The sequence below is a fragment of the Rutilus rutilus genome, assembly GCF_951802725.1.
Source record: "Rutilus rutilus genome assembly, chromosome: 22".
Taxonomy (NCBI): Eukaryota; Metazoa; Chordata; class Actinopteri; order Cypriniformes; family Leuciscidae; genus Rutilus; species Rutilus rutilus.
The window spans coordinates 31,733,088-31,753,212 of NC_140227.1; the positions used below are offsets into that span (position 1 = coordinate 31,733,088).

The window sequence follows — 20,125 nt, forward strand, 5'->3', positions numbered from 1 at the left end:
ACACGCCACATCACGCAAAAACACACAGAACCGAATATCAGTGCTAGTTTGGGTCAAACTGAGTCTAGATATTCAATATTCTAATATTTAAAGAATTTTTTTTACAAATATCTCTACTTGCAACTTCTACCTAATAAAATATTTCAGAGCTCAGCATAACAAACAAAATGTATATTCATTATTAAAAAGCTCATGCCGTTTATAGACCGCATTCATTTTATGACTTGTATATCCGGGTTGTCCAAGACCGTGTGAATGCTGGCTCTTCAAAGGCTAAAACCGTCAGCGTAACACTTTATAATAATGTGTCATTTGTAAAACATTACTTAACGCATTAATCTAATCTAATGTAAATTAATAAAAATACAATTGCTCATTGTTTGTTCATGTTAGTTAGTTAAAATTGTGCAAAATGTAGCAATTAACATTAACTAAAATTACTAAATTAACAAAAATATATTTTGTGGAAACTGTGATACACTCAAAAGTTTGGGGTCAGTAAGATTACATTTTTTTATTTTTATTATTATTAATTTACTCAGCAAGGAAACATTAATCAAAAGTGACAGTAAAGACATTTATAATGTTACAAATGATTCTGTTTCAAATAAATGCTGTTCTTTTGAACTTTCTACTCATCAAATAATCCTGAAAAATAAAATGTATCACAGTTTCCACAAAAATATGAACTGTTTTCAACACTGATAATAATCATAAATGTTTCTTGGATCATCAGATCATCATATTAGAGTGAATTCTGAAGGATCATGTGACACTGAAGACTGGAGTAATGATGCTGAAAATTCAGCTTTGATCACAGGAATAAATTACACTTTACTGTATATTCACATAGAAAACAGCAGATTTACATTAGAATAATATTTAATAGTTTTTCGTAAAAAAAGAAAAAATATATTTTTCATCAAATAAACGTGTGTTTTTAAAAACTGGCCAGTCGTATGAACGTCACTCACCAGCATACATGTGGAAGGTCAACCTCTCGATGAGCTTCAGCACCGTTCCCGCTTTGATGATGGGAATGCCGGATTTGGACTGGACGTTCTCCTCGAACACGACGTTCTCCTCGGAGTCTGGTTGTGCGAAGCAGTACACCTCGGCCCCGGGGAGTCTCATCTGCTCCTCCTTCTCCTCCTGCAACATGGCCGTGTCCAGCATGCGCTCGAGCGTGGAGCGATACTGCAGCGAGATCAGCGCCGCCATCCAGCCGTTCTTCTCCTCCGCAGATTTGGCGGAAAACACCACGCTGTTCCCGTCCTTCAGGATGATCTCGAAAGCGTGCCGGTACTCGCCCTCCTTATCGTCCTTGTCGTTGATCTGGACCTGTCGAAGAACATGTGGACGTTTAGATCCAGGACTGGTCGACCTATATTCTGCATTTTTTAACCATCGCATCAGCCAATAAGTTTTAAGGTTTGACTGAAAGTGTTGGAAGCAGACTTTTATTTTGACAGAGTCTGAGCACCTGAGAGTTTCTGTTTGGCCAATATGAGTTAAAAGCAGACTTTTATTTTGACAGTGCCTGAGATTTTATTTGTTTGGCCAATATGTACCAAAAGCAGACTTTTATTTTGACAGTGCCAGGACTTTTATTTTGACAAACCTGAGAGTTTTTCTGTTTGGCCGATAAATGTCCAAAGTACATTTTTATTTTGACAGTATCTGAGCACCTGAGACTTTTTATGTTTAGCTGATACATGTCGAAAATAAACTTTTATTTTGACTTCTATCACAAAACAGTAGTCAAATATGGAACCCTGAAGCTCAGAGCTTTCCAATTATATGTGCTTTGTCAAGATTAGAAAATTTTGTAATATGAAACATGACACCGGCCACTAGGGGGAGGAGCCTGCAAAAAGGTTTTAAATTAGCGTTTCCATGGTAATGCGATGTCCATTTTCAAAACGGTTTTCACAGGATGAATATAAAAAATTATTATAGCGTTTGGCTTTCTATTACTAACAGTAGAAAGCCAAAAGCAATTATTTTCACTTGTTTTTTTTTCACTTTGTTCACTTTCTTCATCAGTTTGTCGAATATTCTGTCCAATCTTTTAGATAGAACTGTTAAACAACAAGGGTAAACTAATGAAGACTGAGAATGGGAGCTCCTGTGGATCTGAGCTCAGGCGCTGTCAAAATAAAAGTCTGCTTCCGACAATTATGTCAAAATAAAAGTCCTGGCACTGTCAAAATAAAAGACTGCTTCCGACACGTATCGGGCCAAACACAACAATTCTGACTGCATAATAAAATTTTAATGGAATGTGGACGTCACCCGGTGGCTAGTTTTGGTACAGCGCCTACACAAAATCTCACAGGAACCTAATTTTTTGTGATATCAACATCAAATTTGGAACACAACATGCTTATACATTTGGCTTTGATTTTATAGTGCAAATTATTATGCAAAATATATATTTTGTTTAAAATATAAAATGTTTGGTAAAATTTTTGGGTCCAATTCTCACTATTAACTAGTTGCTTATTAGCATGCATAAAACTATGATATTGGCTGTTTATTAGTTCTTATAAAGCTCATATTAACCACATTAGTGCCTCACACTTTTATATTGGCACCGGCAGTCAAAAACCCCACATGTGCCGATCAGTACCCACCTTCCTCATGAAGAACTTCTCCTTCAGACGGTACTCGGCCACACTGGCTCCCGGGAGACGAGGCTGGCCGTGGTTGGACTTGCAGCAGATCATCAGCCCGTCGAACAGGAATATGTGGCGCTCGTGTTTGGCACCCACCCGTGTGAGCGTTCCCTCCATGATGAACTCATTACAGCACTGGCCGATGTCTTTGCCCTCCCAGCCGTCGATGTTCCTCTGGATCTCATTCATCTTCTTGATGGCTAGATGTTTGCCCTTCATCTGCTGACTGTAGAAGCGGCACGCCGACTCGCTGGGTGACAGAACAACGGGGAGACAATGTTGATATCAAATCACAACATTGATTAATCGACTTCACCTGATTTTCATTTTGATGATCTCGATATCGAGATCTTTTAGTCTGCTTATTTCAGTAGATGTGTGAACAAAAACATTATGTGTACCACCCAATAATCACACAGTGCTTTATATGATATGAAACAAAGTCTCAGCTTTCAAATTCAGTCAGTTTTATGACAAAATTCCAACAATAAATATCGTTTTGACGCTCTTTAATGTGTGCCGACAGATGAACCGATCATCTCGTCCTCTTTACTACAAGTTACGGCAGGAAATAAACATCAATGAACATCAGAAGGAAAGTTGAAAGATACAGAACGACTTACTGAAATCAATCATGTTTAATGTAATCGTTCAGAGTAAAACAGCGTAACATTATTTACCTAAGAAAATCTCATAAACTTGATAGTTAGCTAGAAAAATAACTCTAGAAAGGAGCATTTTGATAAATAAATGCATTATATTACATATGAATTATGTTACTTAACCTGTAACAATTATTGAAAGAATGTTTGAATACATCAATATTACAGTAATTTACCGTCCGACACGGTTCAGTTTACAGCTTTAGTTCAGAGATTTATCAATCAATCAATCAGAATCAAGAGTTTGTGAATCAAGTCTAATCGATTCGTGAAAGTGTCAATAACTAATTAAGGAGAATGTAATGAAAGACATTAAAATATCACACTAAAGCTGACGTAAACAGTAGGGAAGGGAAATAAATCAGCTCTTCACACGACATCAGTGATGACTAAACCAAGTCCTGGAGTTCCTCGTAACCATCAACATCTAAATAACAAGATTTAATTGTCCAATCAGCTTCCAAAGTCCCTCGAGTGGGAGTTCTTCTCTATATCAGTGTTTCTGAACTCCTGAAACGCCTCCATTGTATCTTGAGTTTCTTAACGTCACAATATTCCTCATTTAAATAATTAATACGCAGAATAAAGGGGCGGGGCCTGGTTGAGTTAGTTAGTAGTGTGTTAAACTGGCGGTTATGGAAAGGGGCGGGACATTTCCCAAACACACTCGAAGCGCTCGACCAATCACAACACACTGCTCCAGCCGACCAATCAGAGCACAGTGTGCTTTTCAGAAGGAGGGGCTTCATAGAGACAGGAAGTAAACAGAGCGTTACTGACAGACTGGGAAGAGAGGAGCCGCAACAATGGAGAATATGAGGAGAATAATCAACATTCAAGTTCTAGCAGAGCCTGAAAACAACATCAAAACTTTGAATAGTAATAATAGGTCCTCTTTAAGATGAACAGCCCTCCAGGACCTGAAAGAGACACACTTCTACACCATCAGATTGACTGTTCTACCAGAAGACGTTCTTATAGGAGTCTGATTTTCAGATTTTCGGGTGTTACGAATCACAGGATGGAGGGAATGAATGAGTTGAAGACGGAGGGACTAGTGAAAGACTCTCTATAGAGTGAAGAGCATCTTACTTCTGAATGTTTTTGTGAAGATGCGAGCACACGCGCGTCACGTCAGAGCAGATGAAGGAGTGTTGAGACGGCAGACTCTCTCTCTCTCACTGAAGAGCGCCACACACTGCGGACGAGCGACACTGCACTATTACGGCCTGTTCACACCAAGAACAATAATCATAACTATATCAGCGTCCACACCTGCGGACGACAGCGTTGTTTATTCTAGTTTTGTCGTCTGTCGCTTTAAAGGTGCAGTAAGCGATTTCTGAGAAACGCTGTTGGGAGTGGACCAGACTGAGCATCAAAACACACAGCCAATCAGCAGCAAGGGGTGTGTCCACTCATTAGGGGGGAGGAGCCTGTGTTGCATAGCGTGTTTCTGAATTTGGGGCGGGGCTATAAAGTTAGGGGTGTGGTCTTGTTGGGTAGGGCCATGTTTGATTTGGTGATTCTCAAATATAAACAGTTTCTCAGAAATCGTAAAACGATTTTTTTTTTAAACTATAAAAACACTGACAGCCAATCAGAATCCATCCTGCTTTATAAAGGTCAAGCACTTAAAGGTGCAGTAAGTGATGTCTGAGAAACGCTGGGAGTGGAACAGACCGAGCACCAAAACACACTTACAGCCAATCAGCAGTAAGGGGCGTGTCCACTATGATGGGGGAGGAGCCTGTGTTGCATAGCATGTTTGTGAATTTGGGGCGGGGCTATAAAGTTAGGGGTGTGGTCCTATCGGGTAGGGGCGTGTTTGTTTTGGTGATTTCAAATATCAACAGTTTCTCAGAAATTGCTCACTGCACCTTTAAACGCTTGAATCAGGATGGATTCTTATTGGCTGTCGGTGTTTTTATCGTTCATCAGCTCTATCGTGAGATTCCAATGACAGCTTTATAATTGTGACGTCGACTCTGCTATTGTTTTACATTTTTAGAACTATATCTTTATCATTATTGTCCTTCGTGTGAACGAGCCTTTACCTTCCACACACATTCAGACATTTTAAAGTCTGTAAAACAAAGAGCTTGTTTACATTGAAATCACTCGACTCTCAAACTAAAGTTATCGTTAGAAAAATCACGAGTCTTTGGTAACACTTCATATGAAGGTTTCATTTGTTAACTAACAATGAAAAATAATTCTAAAGCATTGATTAATCTCAGTTAATGTTAATTGACTAATACATTATTGAAATCAAAAGTTATTATTGACCGAACCTGAGCTAACATGAACTTTACAGCTGTTTTTTTAATTAACTAACATAAACAAAGACTAATAAAACCTGTAACAAATGTATTGCTCATTGTTAATGAATTAACTAACATTTACTCACAGGACCTTATTGTACGATTCAGCTTAATTAAAATCAACTTTAGTACCTACTAGTTAACGTTGGTCAACTAACAATGAGCAACACAGTTGTTACAGTATTTATTAATCTGTGTTAAGGTTAGTACAACTGTTAACAATAAAATAACAATTAAATAAATATTAACAGAAACAACATTTGATTTCAATAATGCATTAGTAAATGTTGAGATTAACAATATCTAAGATTAATAAATGCTTTCGAAGTATTTTTCATTGTTAGTTCATGTTACTAATGAAACCGTACTGTAACGAGTTACCCAACTTTTCAACAACATGAAACATCTCAGATGATGATGATGATGATGATGGATGATGGCGATCACGATTGATTCTTTGTTCTAGTTGAGACGCACAGAAGTGAACAGCAAGAGCCTTTATTTCTCCAAAAGCACACGTACCGTAAGAGCCGCCATCCTTTCCACATACGCGAACGCATAAACCCGCTAAAACGCGATCAACGGGACATGAACACATCAGATCCTCATGATCCCAGAGTCCTTCAGCAGATGAAGGGCCGCTTTCCTCCTCATTCTCTCTCTCTCTGAGAACAACAATAGCAGAGCCGCCCAAACCCTGACGCAACACACACACACACACACACACACTCACGCACTCCCTCGTCACGATCACTGGCTATTTCAGGGTCAGAGGGAAACACACGAGGGGCTGATGGGTGGAGACCAGTGTGTGTGAGCTGTGAGTGAGAGAGTGAGTGAGAGAGAGTGTGTGTGTGTGTGTGTGTGTGTGTGTGTGAGTGAGTGAGTGAGTGAGTGAGTGAGTGAGTGAGTGAGTGAGTGTGTGAGTTTGTGTGTGTGAGAGTGTGAGTGTGTGAGAGAGTGTGTGTGTCTGTGAGTTTGTGTGTCTCTGTGTGAGTGTGTGAGTGAGACTGTGTGAGTGTGTCTGTGAGTTTGTGTGTGTGTGTGTGAGAGTGTGTCTGTGAGACTGTGTGTGTGTGTGTGTGTGTTAGTGTGTGTGTCAGTCTGTGTGTGCGTGAGTGTGTATGTGAGTGCAAGTATGTATGAGTGCGTGTGTGAGTATGTGTAAGTATATATGCGTGTGAGATTATGTGTGTGTGTGTATGTTTGAGTGTGTGTTTGTGTGAGTGTCTGTGTGTGTTTGTGTGAGTGTCTGTCTGTGTGTGTGTGTGTGTGTGTGTGTGTGTGTGAGTACGTGTGTGTATGCGTGTGAGATTATGTGTCTGTTTGAGTGTGTGTTTGTGTGAGTGTCTGTGTGTGTGTGTGTGTGTGTGTGTGTGTGTGTGAGATTATGTGTCTGTGTATGTGTCTGTGCGTGTGTGTGTGTGAGTACGTGTGTGTATGCATGTGAGATTATGTGTCTGTGTATGTTTGAGTGTGTGTGTCTGTGTGTCTGTGCGTGTGTGTATGTGAGTACGTGTGTGTATGCATGTGAGATTATGTGTCTGTGTATGTTTGAGTGTGTGTGTGTGTCCGTGTGTGTGCGTGTGTGTGTGTGAGATTATGTGTCTGCGTGTGTGTCTGTGCGTGTGTGTGTGTGTGTGAGTACGTGTGTGTATGCATGTGAGATTATGTGTCTGTGTATGTTTGAGTGTGTGTGTCTGTGTGTCTGTGCGTGTGTGTATGTGAGTACGTGTGTGTATGCATGTGAGATTATGTGTCTGTGTATGTTTGAGTGTGTGTGTGTGTGCGTGTGTGTGTGCATGTGTGTACCTGAGGCGTCTCTTGGCGAGGCTCTTGGAACAGATGCGCTCCATGCTGCTCTGCAGGTTCAGTAAGGCTGTGATGGCCTGTTTCAGACACTCTTTATCCTCCTCATCCTCACTCTTCTCCTCCAGTTGCTGTCGAGAACACACAGTGACACACATGAGACGGCTTCACGGGTTCATGGGTCGTGTGTACATGATTTGGACTATTTTAATGATGCTTTAAGCCAGCGTTTCCCAAAAACTGGGGTTTATGAGTTAAAAGAACGGCAATAATAAATTAAATCATAAAAAAGTCAAATTAAATTATTATATATTATTTTTAAAAGTACAATTTAAATAAATAAATAAAATAAATGCAAATCAAAATAAACTTCTTACTAGAGATTAATTAAATAAAAAAGTCAAATAAAAAATAATAATAAAAACAAATAAAAAAACACTTAATTTTTTAAAATAAAAAATAAAAATGTCAAATAAAAATAAATAATTGTTAGAATAAAAGCAAATACAAAAAATACACTGACTTAAAATGAATGTAAGCATTCAAATATAAAATAAAAAAGAATTGTAAAATAAAAGCAAATCAAAATAAAATAAAATTATAATGTAAAATTAAAAATAAATAAAAAGCAAAAAAGACTAAATCATGAAAATGGAAAATTAAAATAAACATTTTAAAAATACGAACAATCAAAATAAAGCACTTACTAAAAACATATTAAATTATAAAACTGTAAGTAAAATAATACATTTACCAAACAAAATAAAAAAATGATTAAATCCTGTAAAGCAATTAAATATGTAAAATGAAAGTAAATAAATCATGTTAATAAGAACATGCGAATTACACATTAATTAATTATTTTTAAAAATAACCAAAAATCTACATTAACTTAAATATAAACTTGAAATAACTTCAAATCTCTGAGTGGCCAATGAAAGTGTCTGCATGTTTGTGATGATGTGGTACTGCAGGACCTCGACAACACTGCGTTCATCTCATCAGATCATGTGTGCAAACAGACATTTCTCATTTCAGCCGCTTCAGAATGAAAGAGAGGCTTGTGTGTGTCGCGTTACAGCCTGAGATTTGCTCATTTCTGCTCCATAAATCCCCCGTAAGAATCCAGGAAAGCAGCTTAGGGCTGCTGGGAACGCTGGAGCTCCTGGAGCAGCAGTAAAGCTAAAGCTCTCTGAAGGCACATGTTCAGATCCGTGTGACTCTGGAGAGAAGTACTGATCCGACCCATGCAAATATAGGCCATGCATGTGCTCAATAATTAACATCATAATTAGTGCTATGCTACGATTAATCGCATCCAAAATAAAAGCTTGTGTTTACATAATAGGTGTGTTTGTGCAAATATTTCTTAAATATATACACTTGCATATGTGTGTATTTATATATACAAAATCATTATACAGTACCAGTCAAAAGTTTGGAAACACTACTATTTTTAATGTTTTTGAAAGAAGTCTCTTATGCTCATCAAGCCTGCAGTTAAAAACAAAAAAAAACAGTAATATTATGAAATATTATTACAATTTAAAATAATGGTTCTCTTTTTTAATATACTTTAAAATGTAATTTATTTTTTTGATGCAAAGCTGAATTTTCATCAGCAAGTACTCCAGTCTTTGGTGTCTTATGATCCTTCAGAAATCATTCTAATATGCTGATTTGATACTCAGTTATTATCAATGATGGAAACAGTTGTGCTGTTTAATATATTTTTTTGGAATACTTTTTTCAGGATTCATTGATGAGTAAAACGTTAACAGCATTTATTCATAAAAACAGCATTTATTCAAAATAAAAACATTTCTAACAATATAAATCGTTACCATCACCTTTTATCAATTTAACGCATTCTTGTTGAATTAAAGTACTAATTTCTTTAAAAAAAAACAGTTATTGTTCCCAAACTTTTGAACGGTAGTGTATATTGTTACAAAAGATTTCTATTCTAAATAAATACAGTTCTTTTTAACTTTTTATTCATCAAATAATCCTGAAAAAAGTATCTCAGGTTATAAAAAAAATATTGATCATAAATCAGCATATTAGAATGATTTCTGAAGGATCATAAGACACCAAAGACTGGAGTACTTGCTGATGAAAATTCAGCTTTGCATCACAAAAATAAATTACATTTTAAAGTATATTAAAAAAGAGAACCATTATTTTAAATTGTAATAATATTTCATAATATTACTGGGTTTTTTTGTTTTGTTTGTTTTTAACTGCAGGCTTGATGAGCATAAGAGACTTCTTTCAAAAACATTAAAAATAGTAGTGTTTCCAAACTTTTGACTGGTACTGTATATACAGTACACACACATATATTATGTAAACAGAAACTTTTATTTTGGATGCGATTAATCGTGATTAATCATGGCCTAGCACTAATAATAATAAAACACAATCATCCATTACAGCAGCGATTCCAGAAGATGTGTGTCAGACGAAGTATTTACTTAATAATTTTCACGATTTTCTGAATGTCATGATAATAGATCACAAGCATCTTATTTTACTTTCAAATTATTTACATTTGTATTATTTAATTATTAGCTTTCATGAACTCATGAGGAAACGCTGCATTACAGAGTGTTTGAAAGTCTTAACCTTTTTAAATGTAGAAATTATTAGTTAATATTTAGTTAAATAGTGTTTTGTAAAGAACGAGGCTGTTTTCCTCTGTGGGCTTCCGTACATTTGGAGACCGTAACTATTTTTGCACTTCCATTTGGTTTCAGAAGTAATGCTGAAATCAGTAAAATGGTGCATTGTGGGAAATGACACTCACCTTTAAAATCTCGAAGTAATGAAGACAGTGGTAGACGGGCGTCAGGAGTAACCGCGGTAAAACATACTGTACCGCTTCTTTGAACCCTTCACAGATAGACTGAAAACACAAAGACATCATGTGATCATATTCATACAGAGACAGAGCGACCCGCATCATAATCTGAAGACCACGCCCCCAGCCAACCGTCTCCATTGAGTTTGTATTGAGTGAAGTCACTGTCATTTCTGACTTATAACAAAGAACAAAACAATGTCTAAAAGCTGCTATGTGACGGAAAAACACAGAAATACGTTTTTATAAACTGTCGACCCCAAAAAAACAAGCGTGTGCTAAACTACACGCGACACGCGACACGACGCCGCGACACGCGATAAAATACATCTTTTCCACGTTAATCTCAGAGTGTTTGTGCTAACCAGCCGCGACACACGACGATTCTATTTTAGAAACGGTTTCTATTTTTCTGTGACGTCGCGCTGGAGAAACAAACACAAAGTGTGGCGATGATGATCTCAGGTGCTGTTTATGTGCTTTATTTAATGTTAAAAGCGTGTCATGTGACTTTGAACATCATCCAGTGCTCCAGCTTTGTGGCTGTAAAAGCAACAGTGGATAATTCACCTCAGATCTTGAAATTAAACAAATGGAAACAAGAACGTTCAAACTGTGAAGAAACAAGTGTATTATTTGACTAATATTGTTTTAGTAACTCAGTATGTATTTTTAATAATGTTTAAATGGTGTAATATTTGTGAATTTGATTATGTAGCTGCTTATCCATTTTCTTGCGAGTGCCGTCAGGATTACTCTCTGGTGCCGCGAGACTCCGCCCACACGCTGTTCTGATTGGCTGACTCCGCCCACACGCTGTTCTGATTGGCTGACTCCGCCCACACACTGTTCTGATTGGCTGTGGGTTTTGATTGATTTTTACGCATCTCACAGTCGCATCTAGTGTGGACAGACATATTATTTGTCGCTGGAATCGCATCGCGTCACCTCTGGTTAGGACACAGTGTAAGGACACAGTGGATACAGGCGATGACGTAAAGCATCAGCTATGATGAATGGGATCCTGACACTCGAATGCACTGAAAATACACTATGTGTGCCGTTAACATTTAGTCACTCACAGGTAAGTCAAATATCCAAATGTCAGTTTTACATATTATATTTCTGTAAGCTAAGCCATCCTGTCGCCTCCAGTGGGCGTAACGAGTTATATGACACTGTCTCAATTGCCTCCATCCACTTTTGTGTCCTTAAGCGCTCGCTTTTTGGGGTCGACAGCTTATAAACACTTATTTCTGTTTTTTTTTAGCTTGTTTGCTGCACACCTCGTCACACAGCAGCTTTTAGACGTTGTTTTGGACATGTGCTCTGTCTTTATTCACGGCTGAAATGGTTTCACCATGCTTTCTGTTTAACTTTTAATCAATATATCTCATTCAGACACAAAGACAACTGAATGAGATGTATTTATTAAAAGATAAACAAAAAGCATCGGTTATCATAGAGGATTTTTCTCATCCCTTACAATCTAAATATCAGTTGTTCCCATCAAGGAGACGATTTAGACAACCTCGGGCGAGTAGAAATGTGTACCCGATGTCATGTCATGGTCAGTAAAGATCATGTTCCATGAAGATATTTAGTACATTTCCTACCGTAAATATATACAACATGTATTTGTGTGAGTGAGTGAGATTTTCTCAATGTTTAGATTTTTTTGCATCTTCAGATTCCAGATTTTAAATAGTTGTATCTCGACCAAATATTGTCCTATCCTAACAAACCACACATCAATGGAAAGCTTATTTATTCAGCTTTCAGATGATGTATACATCTCAATTTAAAAAAAAATTTACCCATGTGACTGGTTTTGTGGTCCAGGGTATACGAGTAAGGGGTGGATATGTAGGCTATGCATATGTATATGTGAATGTTATTGTATTACTTATCTATATTGTTATGTTGTGTTGGTGTCCTACCAAAAGCCAAAGACAAATTTCCACTTGTGGACACTAAAGGAACTAAACTAAAGTAAACTAAACTAGCAGCGTTGCAGTGTTGTGTGTTTCTGACCTGCAGGTAAATGGCGGCTCCGGGTTTGTAAAGCTGACTGAGGAAGTGTTCGTGGAAGCCGGTGCGAAGGATGTCCTGTGCGTACGTCTCGTAGGGGTCGAAGGCCAGCTCCTGAAAATGGCCAACACCCGAGAGTTAACACATGACCCGCAGCACAGCCTGCCGTGACCTGTATTGTTACGGCACGAGGAAAAACAAGCGTGTGTGTGTGTGTGTGTGTGTGTGTGTGTGTGTAAGGCCACGGGGTCAGTCGCTGTGAAGCGTGGAGGTGTGTTCTGGGAGGATCGTATCAGTGCCGATCTCACAAAACACAACATGCGCTACACTTCAATTATCAAATCTTACATAAAAGTTACTTAAAAAAAATGAATTTTAAATACACACATATATATATATATATATATATATATATATATATATATATATATATATATATATATATATATATATATATATATATATATATATATATATTTATTTATATTTATCATTGAAAATAATATTAAATAAAATAAACAAATTAAATTACTATTATTAATTCAATTTTAAAAAAAATATTGAAATTTATATTATGGTAATTTTTATAAAGTTTTATTTATTTAAATAAAGTTTTATTTTATTTTAATAAAGTTTTATTTATTTAAAATGAAAATAAATTATTAGAAATTAGAAAAATATTAAAATATAGTATTGTTATTAATATCAATTTAATTACATTATTTAAGTTTTAGAAATTAAGACACGTTCTTATAAATTAATATACAAAGAAATTAAGTAATTATTTATATATATATATATATATATATATATATATATTACAATAACACAATTATAATATATAGTAGTTAAATTAAATATATTATATATAATTACATTAAAATAATTTACATTAGTAGTATTATTTAAGAAATAGTTCATTTTATTATTATTAATTACATTTATAAAAAATAAATTATAAATAAATTCATTCAATTATTACTGATATTATTTTAATTTAAAAATGTAAAAAAAAAGAAATCTAAATTAATTATAAATTATAATACTCTTTAAAAAATGTTCAGTTTGTTTGAAAAATACATATATTTAATTGATTTTCATTGAATGTAGCCATTGCACTTCACCAAAAATAATTATAAACAATCATATTATGAAATGTGTGTGTGTGTGTGTGTGTGTGTGTATGTATGTATATCCCCATCTCACCTCAGCAAGGTCTTCGAAACAGCTGCCGACCAGCGGATGAGGGCTCGTCTCGTCGGTCATCTCCACCGTATCCTCGATTAACCCGAGCAGCTTCACCGTCACCTCATGGATGTCCACGATACGACTGAAGATGTTCTCGACGTCCTACAGGCAGAGAGAGAGAGAGGGAGAGAGATGTAGAGAGAGATGTAGAGAGAGAGAGAGGGAGAGGAGTGTGAGGATGAAGAGGAGTGTGAGGATGATGAGGATTGTGAGGAGTGTGTGAGGAGTGTGAGGATGATGAGTGTGTGGATGAAGAAGAGGAGTGTGAAGATGAAGAGGAGTGTGTGAGGAGTGTGAGGATGATGAGGAGTGTGAGGATGAAGAAGAGGAGTGTGAGGAGTGTGTAAGGATTGTGAGGAGTGTGTGAGGATGAGGAAGAGGCGTGTGAGGATGATGAGGAAGACTCACGTGAGAGGAGAACAGCATGTTGTTGGAGTTGAAGGGCTCGCGGAACACCTTGATGATGAGGTTGAGGTCCCTCAGATACTGTCGTACCTCGGCCATGAAGGCCTTCACCAGATCATAGTACATCTGCTCCTCTGAGGCCGACGGCTCTTCGTCCATCAGAGGAAACACACTGATGTCCTCCTCCACCTGATGGAACATGTCCATCAGCACCTGCAACCAGAGCAACAGGGCGGAGCTTGAGCAACAGGGGCGGAGCTTGAGCAAGTGCTGGGCGGAGATTATTTCCTTGAATGTTGACGTTTGATGTGTTCAATTAGAGCTGCACGGTTAATAATACTAAAATAAAATAAAACCAAAACGCTGATATATGGCTTATTGTAATTTATGCGCTGTGTGTTTCAGAGCGAATCGCTGTTTATTTTCATGCAAGCATATATATATATATATATATATATATATATATATATTTTGTTTATTGATTTTTATTCTCTTCATTTTTCAATTGTGTATATATATATATATATATATATATATATATATATATATATATATATATATATATATATTAGGGCTGGGAATCGATAAAAAAAAATTAACTAATTAATTGCACAATTTGCTGTAATTAATTGCAATTAATTGCATTTCCCCCAAGCTTGTAATCATCAATATTTAAACTTAGAATCACCTAATTAAATTAAACACCACAGGAAAAAAAGGAACAGAAAATACCCTATATTAAAATAATATTAAACATCAATATCAACATATTATTCTTTTTCAATAATCAATCAACATAATCAATTTAACAGATTTTTTTTTATTTATTTTTTTTACTAATTATCAAAATAAAATATAGTCCTACAAAGCTATTATTACCAGAGCATGTGATCAGAGCCGGTCATTTTACCACTGTTGCCCAGCATGGCTATACCAGTTCAGTAAGGCCATTGCAAACAGAAGTCTACTACTGAGAAATGTCACGTTATTTGAGCGGACTTTGCTTTTCCAGTGCGTGATCGGTACAGGATTGGAGCGTTTGGGCCATTAACGACAGAGCAGAACACGCAGCGCAAACACAGAGCGGGACACTGAACAGAGAGCGCAGCAGCGCACCGACACACACACACACACACACACGGAACGGAGAGCGCGAGCGCGGCGCACACACGGAGCGGAAAAGACTCGCTCATGAAAGCTGCGCGAGAATGAACCTGATCGCTGAACACGGAGGGGCGGGACGGCATATTTTCGGCCTCTTCAACAGCAGCCGCAACAGGAAGCCATTAAAACGAGGCAAAAAAAAAAAGTGCTGCGTTAATTGCGTTGTGTGTTTTTTTAACGCGTTAAACATCTCAAATTAATCGCAAAGATTAACGCGTTAATTCCCCCAGCCCTAATATATATATATATATATATTATATTTAATATTATATATTGATATTAAATATAGGTATTAATATAAGTATTGTAATTTTACAGTTGTAATGTAAAAGAAAATTATTTAATACTACATTAAAATTATTATATTATTTTTCTTTTGTTATATTTCACTGCAAAATAAAATATATTATAGTAAAATGTCTTACAACTACTATTAATTATTATTAATATTATTATTTTATTGTCATATTGATAATCAAAAAAATGCTGCCCTACCAACAAGCACAGAATTAGTTTTTATCATATTTAAAATATTTTTTTAGAAATATTTATTACATTTTATACACTTTTTTTTAAATGACAAATTAATTAAAAAAACAGTTTTTATATTTTTTTGCCTTTTTACTTTTTTTTTAAACTTTTTATATTTTTAGTTAAGTTTGAGTCATTTCGTTATGTGCGTTTGTTTTGCAATTAAGGTTTAATTTTTTTTTTTTTTTTTTTTATTTATTTCCAGTTAATAATTTTAGTGTTTCAACTCCAACTCATTTTTGTTTATTGCCAATGCAACATTTTAAATTTTCATTTACTAATGTTATTTTATGTCATTTAACAGAAATGTTTTTAATGGAGTTCGTTAAGGACAGCATGGCTGGTGTTCAGTGATGTCATACCTTATCCGCACACATGGCCACGGTGATGTCCTGCTGCGAGATCTCGTAATGGCGAATGTTTCGTACGTAGTTTCCCGCCAGCTTCAGTATATCGGCAGAGATGTACTCCAGCACCGCCACGATGTACACGGACACCTGGTGGTCGATTTTATACCCCAGAACCTCCTGCAGGAGAGACCACCATCACATGATCAGTTCATTCACTCAGGCTTGATGGACACATGAACACAAACCAGCAAAGCAATTATTTAAGAGAATTATATAAGAGAATAAGTAATTATTTCAGGCGCCAGTGAAACACACTGCAGACTGGAGTGATTCTGGCGTAACAGCGCCATCTACAGGACGTCAACTCAACTCAATGTTTATTTATATAGCACTTTTAAAATAACTGAGGGTTTACCAAAGTGCTGTACAAGCAATGATTACAATAAAACAATAACATAACAAAAAGCAAGAATATTAAAACAACAAGATCATAGAAACTTCAAACACAAACTATAAAGCTCGAGCTTCACGAGTCTCTCTGCTGTCAAATCTACACCGATTTTATCAAGTAAACACAAGAATAACTCTGATATTGTTAGTAATATTTCAGCTGGACTGAAGCAGGTTTACTTGATTATCCATCATCATTTATTAGAAAAATCATGAGTATCAAATATGATCATAAGGCTTATGTGTTCATCTTTCAATCATCATTGTATTGCATAGCATTATATGTTTTAAAACTACAGATCATAAAACTAAGCATTTAAATATCTTATTAAGACCTAATATTTATATGCATTTTATGTAAGTATCTGCTTTGATCTCAGATCTCATAGATTTACATTACAAGCATCAGAATTTCTTCACTTTTAATATCATCTTCAAAAAAAATTTTGCTCAGTTTGAGGTTTCTGAATAAAATTGAGCTGTTTTTTCCTCCATATTCCCACTATATCATACTATATGAGCCATAAAAGCCTGATGCATCTAATATGATACTCAATATATGATACACATACGCATTTTTTTGTGCTTTTTTAACTATATTTTGTCTACATGTCAAAAATTTGATTTTTCTGTCCATTATTTCAGGCTTTACAGGGTTAAACGTCTTTATAATATATTAATTTGTAGGACGCAGAAAATTTGCTTCCATGTGTGACTGTTGAATTTCTCTGAATTTACTTTGAATCTTAAATTACAATTTAGTAAATTGACTCTCTATTCAATTACGTCTCAAAAAATGGCCAATTTAATTAATAAATTCAAACTGATGAACTGAAAGAGTCTCAAATACGCCCTAAAAGACATTAAAACAATCATAACCGAGGCAGAAGCATCTATATAAAATATTTCTCTTCATAGATTGTGAAGACTTTACACTGTATGCCAACCAGTTATGACATTATGAAATAAATCACATCTTTTCTATGTTAATTCTATGCGTTTCTGTCCAAACCAGCCGCAAGAAGCCATATTATGCCAAAAGTTTTGTTTTCAGGCTCTGCTAGAACTTGAATGTTGATTATTCTCCTCATATTCTCCATTGTTGCGGCTCCTCTCTTCCCAGTCTGTCAGTAACGCTCTGTTTACTTCCTGTCTCTATGAAGCCCCTCCTTCTGAAAAGCACACTGTGCTCTGATTGGTCGGCCGGAGCAGTGTGTTGTGATTGGTCGAGCGCTTCGAGCGTGTTCGGGAAATGTCCCGCCCCTTTCCATAACCGCCAGTTTAACACACTACTAACTAACTCAACCAGGCCCCGCCCCTTTATTCTGCGCATGAATTATTTAAAGGCACAGTGTAACTAAAACTCATTACCTTCAGGAGCGGATGGATCTTATCCACCGGCAGGGCTAGCGGGTTCCTCCTCTTCCTCTTCTCTATAGCAGCCTGAGCGTCTGCGATGGCCCATTTCTCGATCGGGTGCGGGAAACTCCTCTGCACACGCTCCTAAAAAGCCACAGTCACATGTGAGATGGAGAACCCAGCAGAAATAGCAAGCAAACAGGGTTTATACGTGGGGCGTCACAGGATAAAGGACTGAGGGATGAAGCACGATTCTTTCACACGGTACAATGCGAGAGAGAGATGAAGATGGCTGTGAAGATGATGAAGATGATGATGATGATGAAATCTAAGATCAGAGAACAAGCGGACTGAGGGACCCGACCATGATAAACCAGCTAGCCGGTTTAGCATGCTCTGTGGTTGAGGTCTTAACCACAAACTAAAGCACCTGTCCATCTCACACCCGGCGTCTGTGAGCAACGACCAAACACACAAAAACAAACAGGTGGAGCGTGAGTTCGTGAAGATCAGGACGCCGTCTGAAACGCTCATGGAGTCAGAAATAAGAAACACATTAAAGCCAGTCACACAATAAAAGATAGATATGCGTTATAGAGAGTCCCATGATGCTCAGTGTCTCCAAGCAACACGCCTTTCTTGCATCATAACTCTGTTTTTCATATTTTGTGGTCTGTCAGATTCTGATCCGGCTCATATTTCACCCAAGAAGAAAACAAAACCTAATTTAAAGACTCATTTTGTCAATTTTTATTAGTTTTATTTTTTTAATTAAGCAACAGTATAAATTTTGTACAATGTAAATTGTATATTTGTATATGCAAATTAGGGCTGTGAAACGATTAATCGCATCCAAAATAAAAGTTTGCATTTACATAATATATATGTGTGTGTACTGTGTATAATTATTTTGTATATATAAATACACATACATGCATGTATATATTTAAGAAATATTTGCATGTACAGTATATATATATATATATATATATATATATATATATATATATACATAATTACATTTTAATTAAATTTCACATTTTTCTTAAATATATACATGCATGTTTATATGTATACAAAATAATTATACACAGTACACACACATATAATATTTTAAACGCAAACTTTTATTTTGGAATTTGATTAATCGTTGCACAGCCCTAATGCAAATATAATATACATTAATTTAAATACAAATACGGTCATTGAGAGTTAATGTACTTAATTGTGAGGAAACACGTGTAATGAATAATGATTCTACAAACATGCTCTATTTTCTTTATGCAAAATATAATTTTAATATTTCTGTTGGCATGTTCTTGACGTTCACTCGTCAAATGAGACTGAATTGTCGCCGCGTCACATGTAGTTTGTTAATCATGTGGGGGTCAGTAAATTATTAATATTTGCACTTTTTTTTTTTTAATTGATCAAAAGTGACAGTAGAGACATTTAAAATATTGCAAAAGATTCTATTTCAAATAAATGCTGATCCTTTCATCAAAGAATCCTGAAAAATAAAACGCATCAGTTTCCACAAAAATATGAAGTGTTTTAAACACTGATAATAATCATAAATGTTTCTTGATCATCATATTAGAATATATGCTACTAACAGACCTGAACATCAGTCATGTGCTGCAGTGTCGTGTGAACCGGTGAACATGATCAACCTGAGCGTGTGCGTTTAGCTCTAAACTACTGTTGGAACATGCTTAAAGGGATAGTTCACCTAAAAATGAAAATTAGCCCCTGATTTACTCACCCTGAAGCCATCCTAGGTGTATATGACATTCTTCACATTAAAGTTATATTAAAAATGTCCTGGCTCTTCTGAGCTTTATAATGGCAGTGAATGGCTGTTTCTGTTTTTAAAGGGATAGTTCGGCCAAAAATGATATTAAACCCATGATTTACTCACCCTCAAGCCGTTCGAGATGCATATGTCAATCATTTTTCAGACGAACACATTTTCAGTTATTTTAGAAAATGTCTTAGATCTTTCAGTGGTTATAATGTCAAGTTATGGGGTCCACTCCAAAATGTGCATGCATCCTTCACAAAAGTAATCCATCCGGCTCCAGGGGGATAAACGAAGGCCTTCTGAGGGTAATCCGTGCGGTTTTGTCGTAAAAATATGCATATTTAAAACTTTATAAACGAAAATAACTGGCTTCCGGCAACGGTCGACACGCGTTCACGGGAGATGGATGCCGGCGTATGACGTAGGACGTAGCGTAGTAAGCGTCGA

The 20,125-nt window shown here is 36.1% G+C and overlaps 1 protein-coding gene across 3 annotated transcripts in view; it reads right to left on the minus strand.

The window, feature by feature from the left end:
• sos1 (son of sevenless homolog 1) overlaps nucleotides 1–20,125 on the minus strand; it is a 64,620-nt gene that overhangs the window by 35,198 nt on the left and 9,297 nt on the right. For all 3 annotated transcript variants that reach the window (XM_084395107.1, XM_084395105.1, XM_084395106.1), the window contains exons 3-11: nucleotides 17,887–18,018; nucleotides 16,078–16,242; nucleotides 14,024–14,233; nucleotides 13,574–13,717; nucleotides 12,371–12,481; nucleotides 10,283–10,381; nucleotides 7,477–7,604; nucleotides 2,637–2,928; nucleotides 975–1,341 (exon numbers count right to left, since the gene is read on the minus strand). In XM_084395107.1, the coding sequence (XP_084251233.1) occupies nucleotides 975–1,341; nucleotides 2,637–2,928; nucleotides 7,477–7,604; nucleotides 10,283–10,381; nucleotides 12,371–12,481; nucleotides 13,574–13,717; nucleotides 14,024–14,233; nucleotides 16,078–16,242; nucleotides 17,887–18,018 (1,648 nt within the window). The remainder of the gene's footprint in view (nucleotides 1–974; nucleotides 1,342–2,636; nucleotides 2,929–7,476; nucleotides 7,605–10,282; nucleotides 10,382–12,370; nucleotides 12,482–13,573; nucleotides 13,718–14,023; nucleotides 14,234–16,077; nucleotides 16,243–17,886; nucleotides 18,019–20,125) is intronic.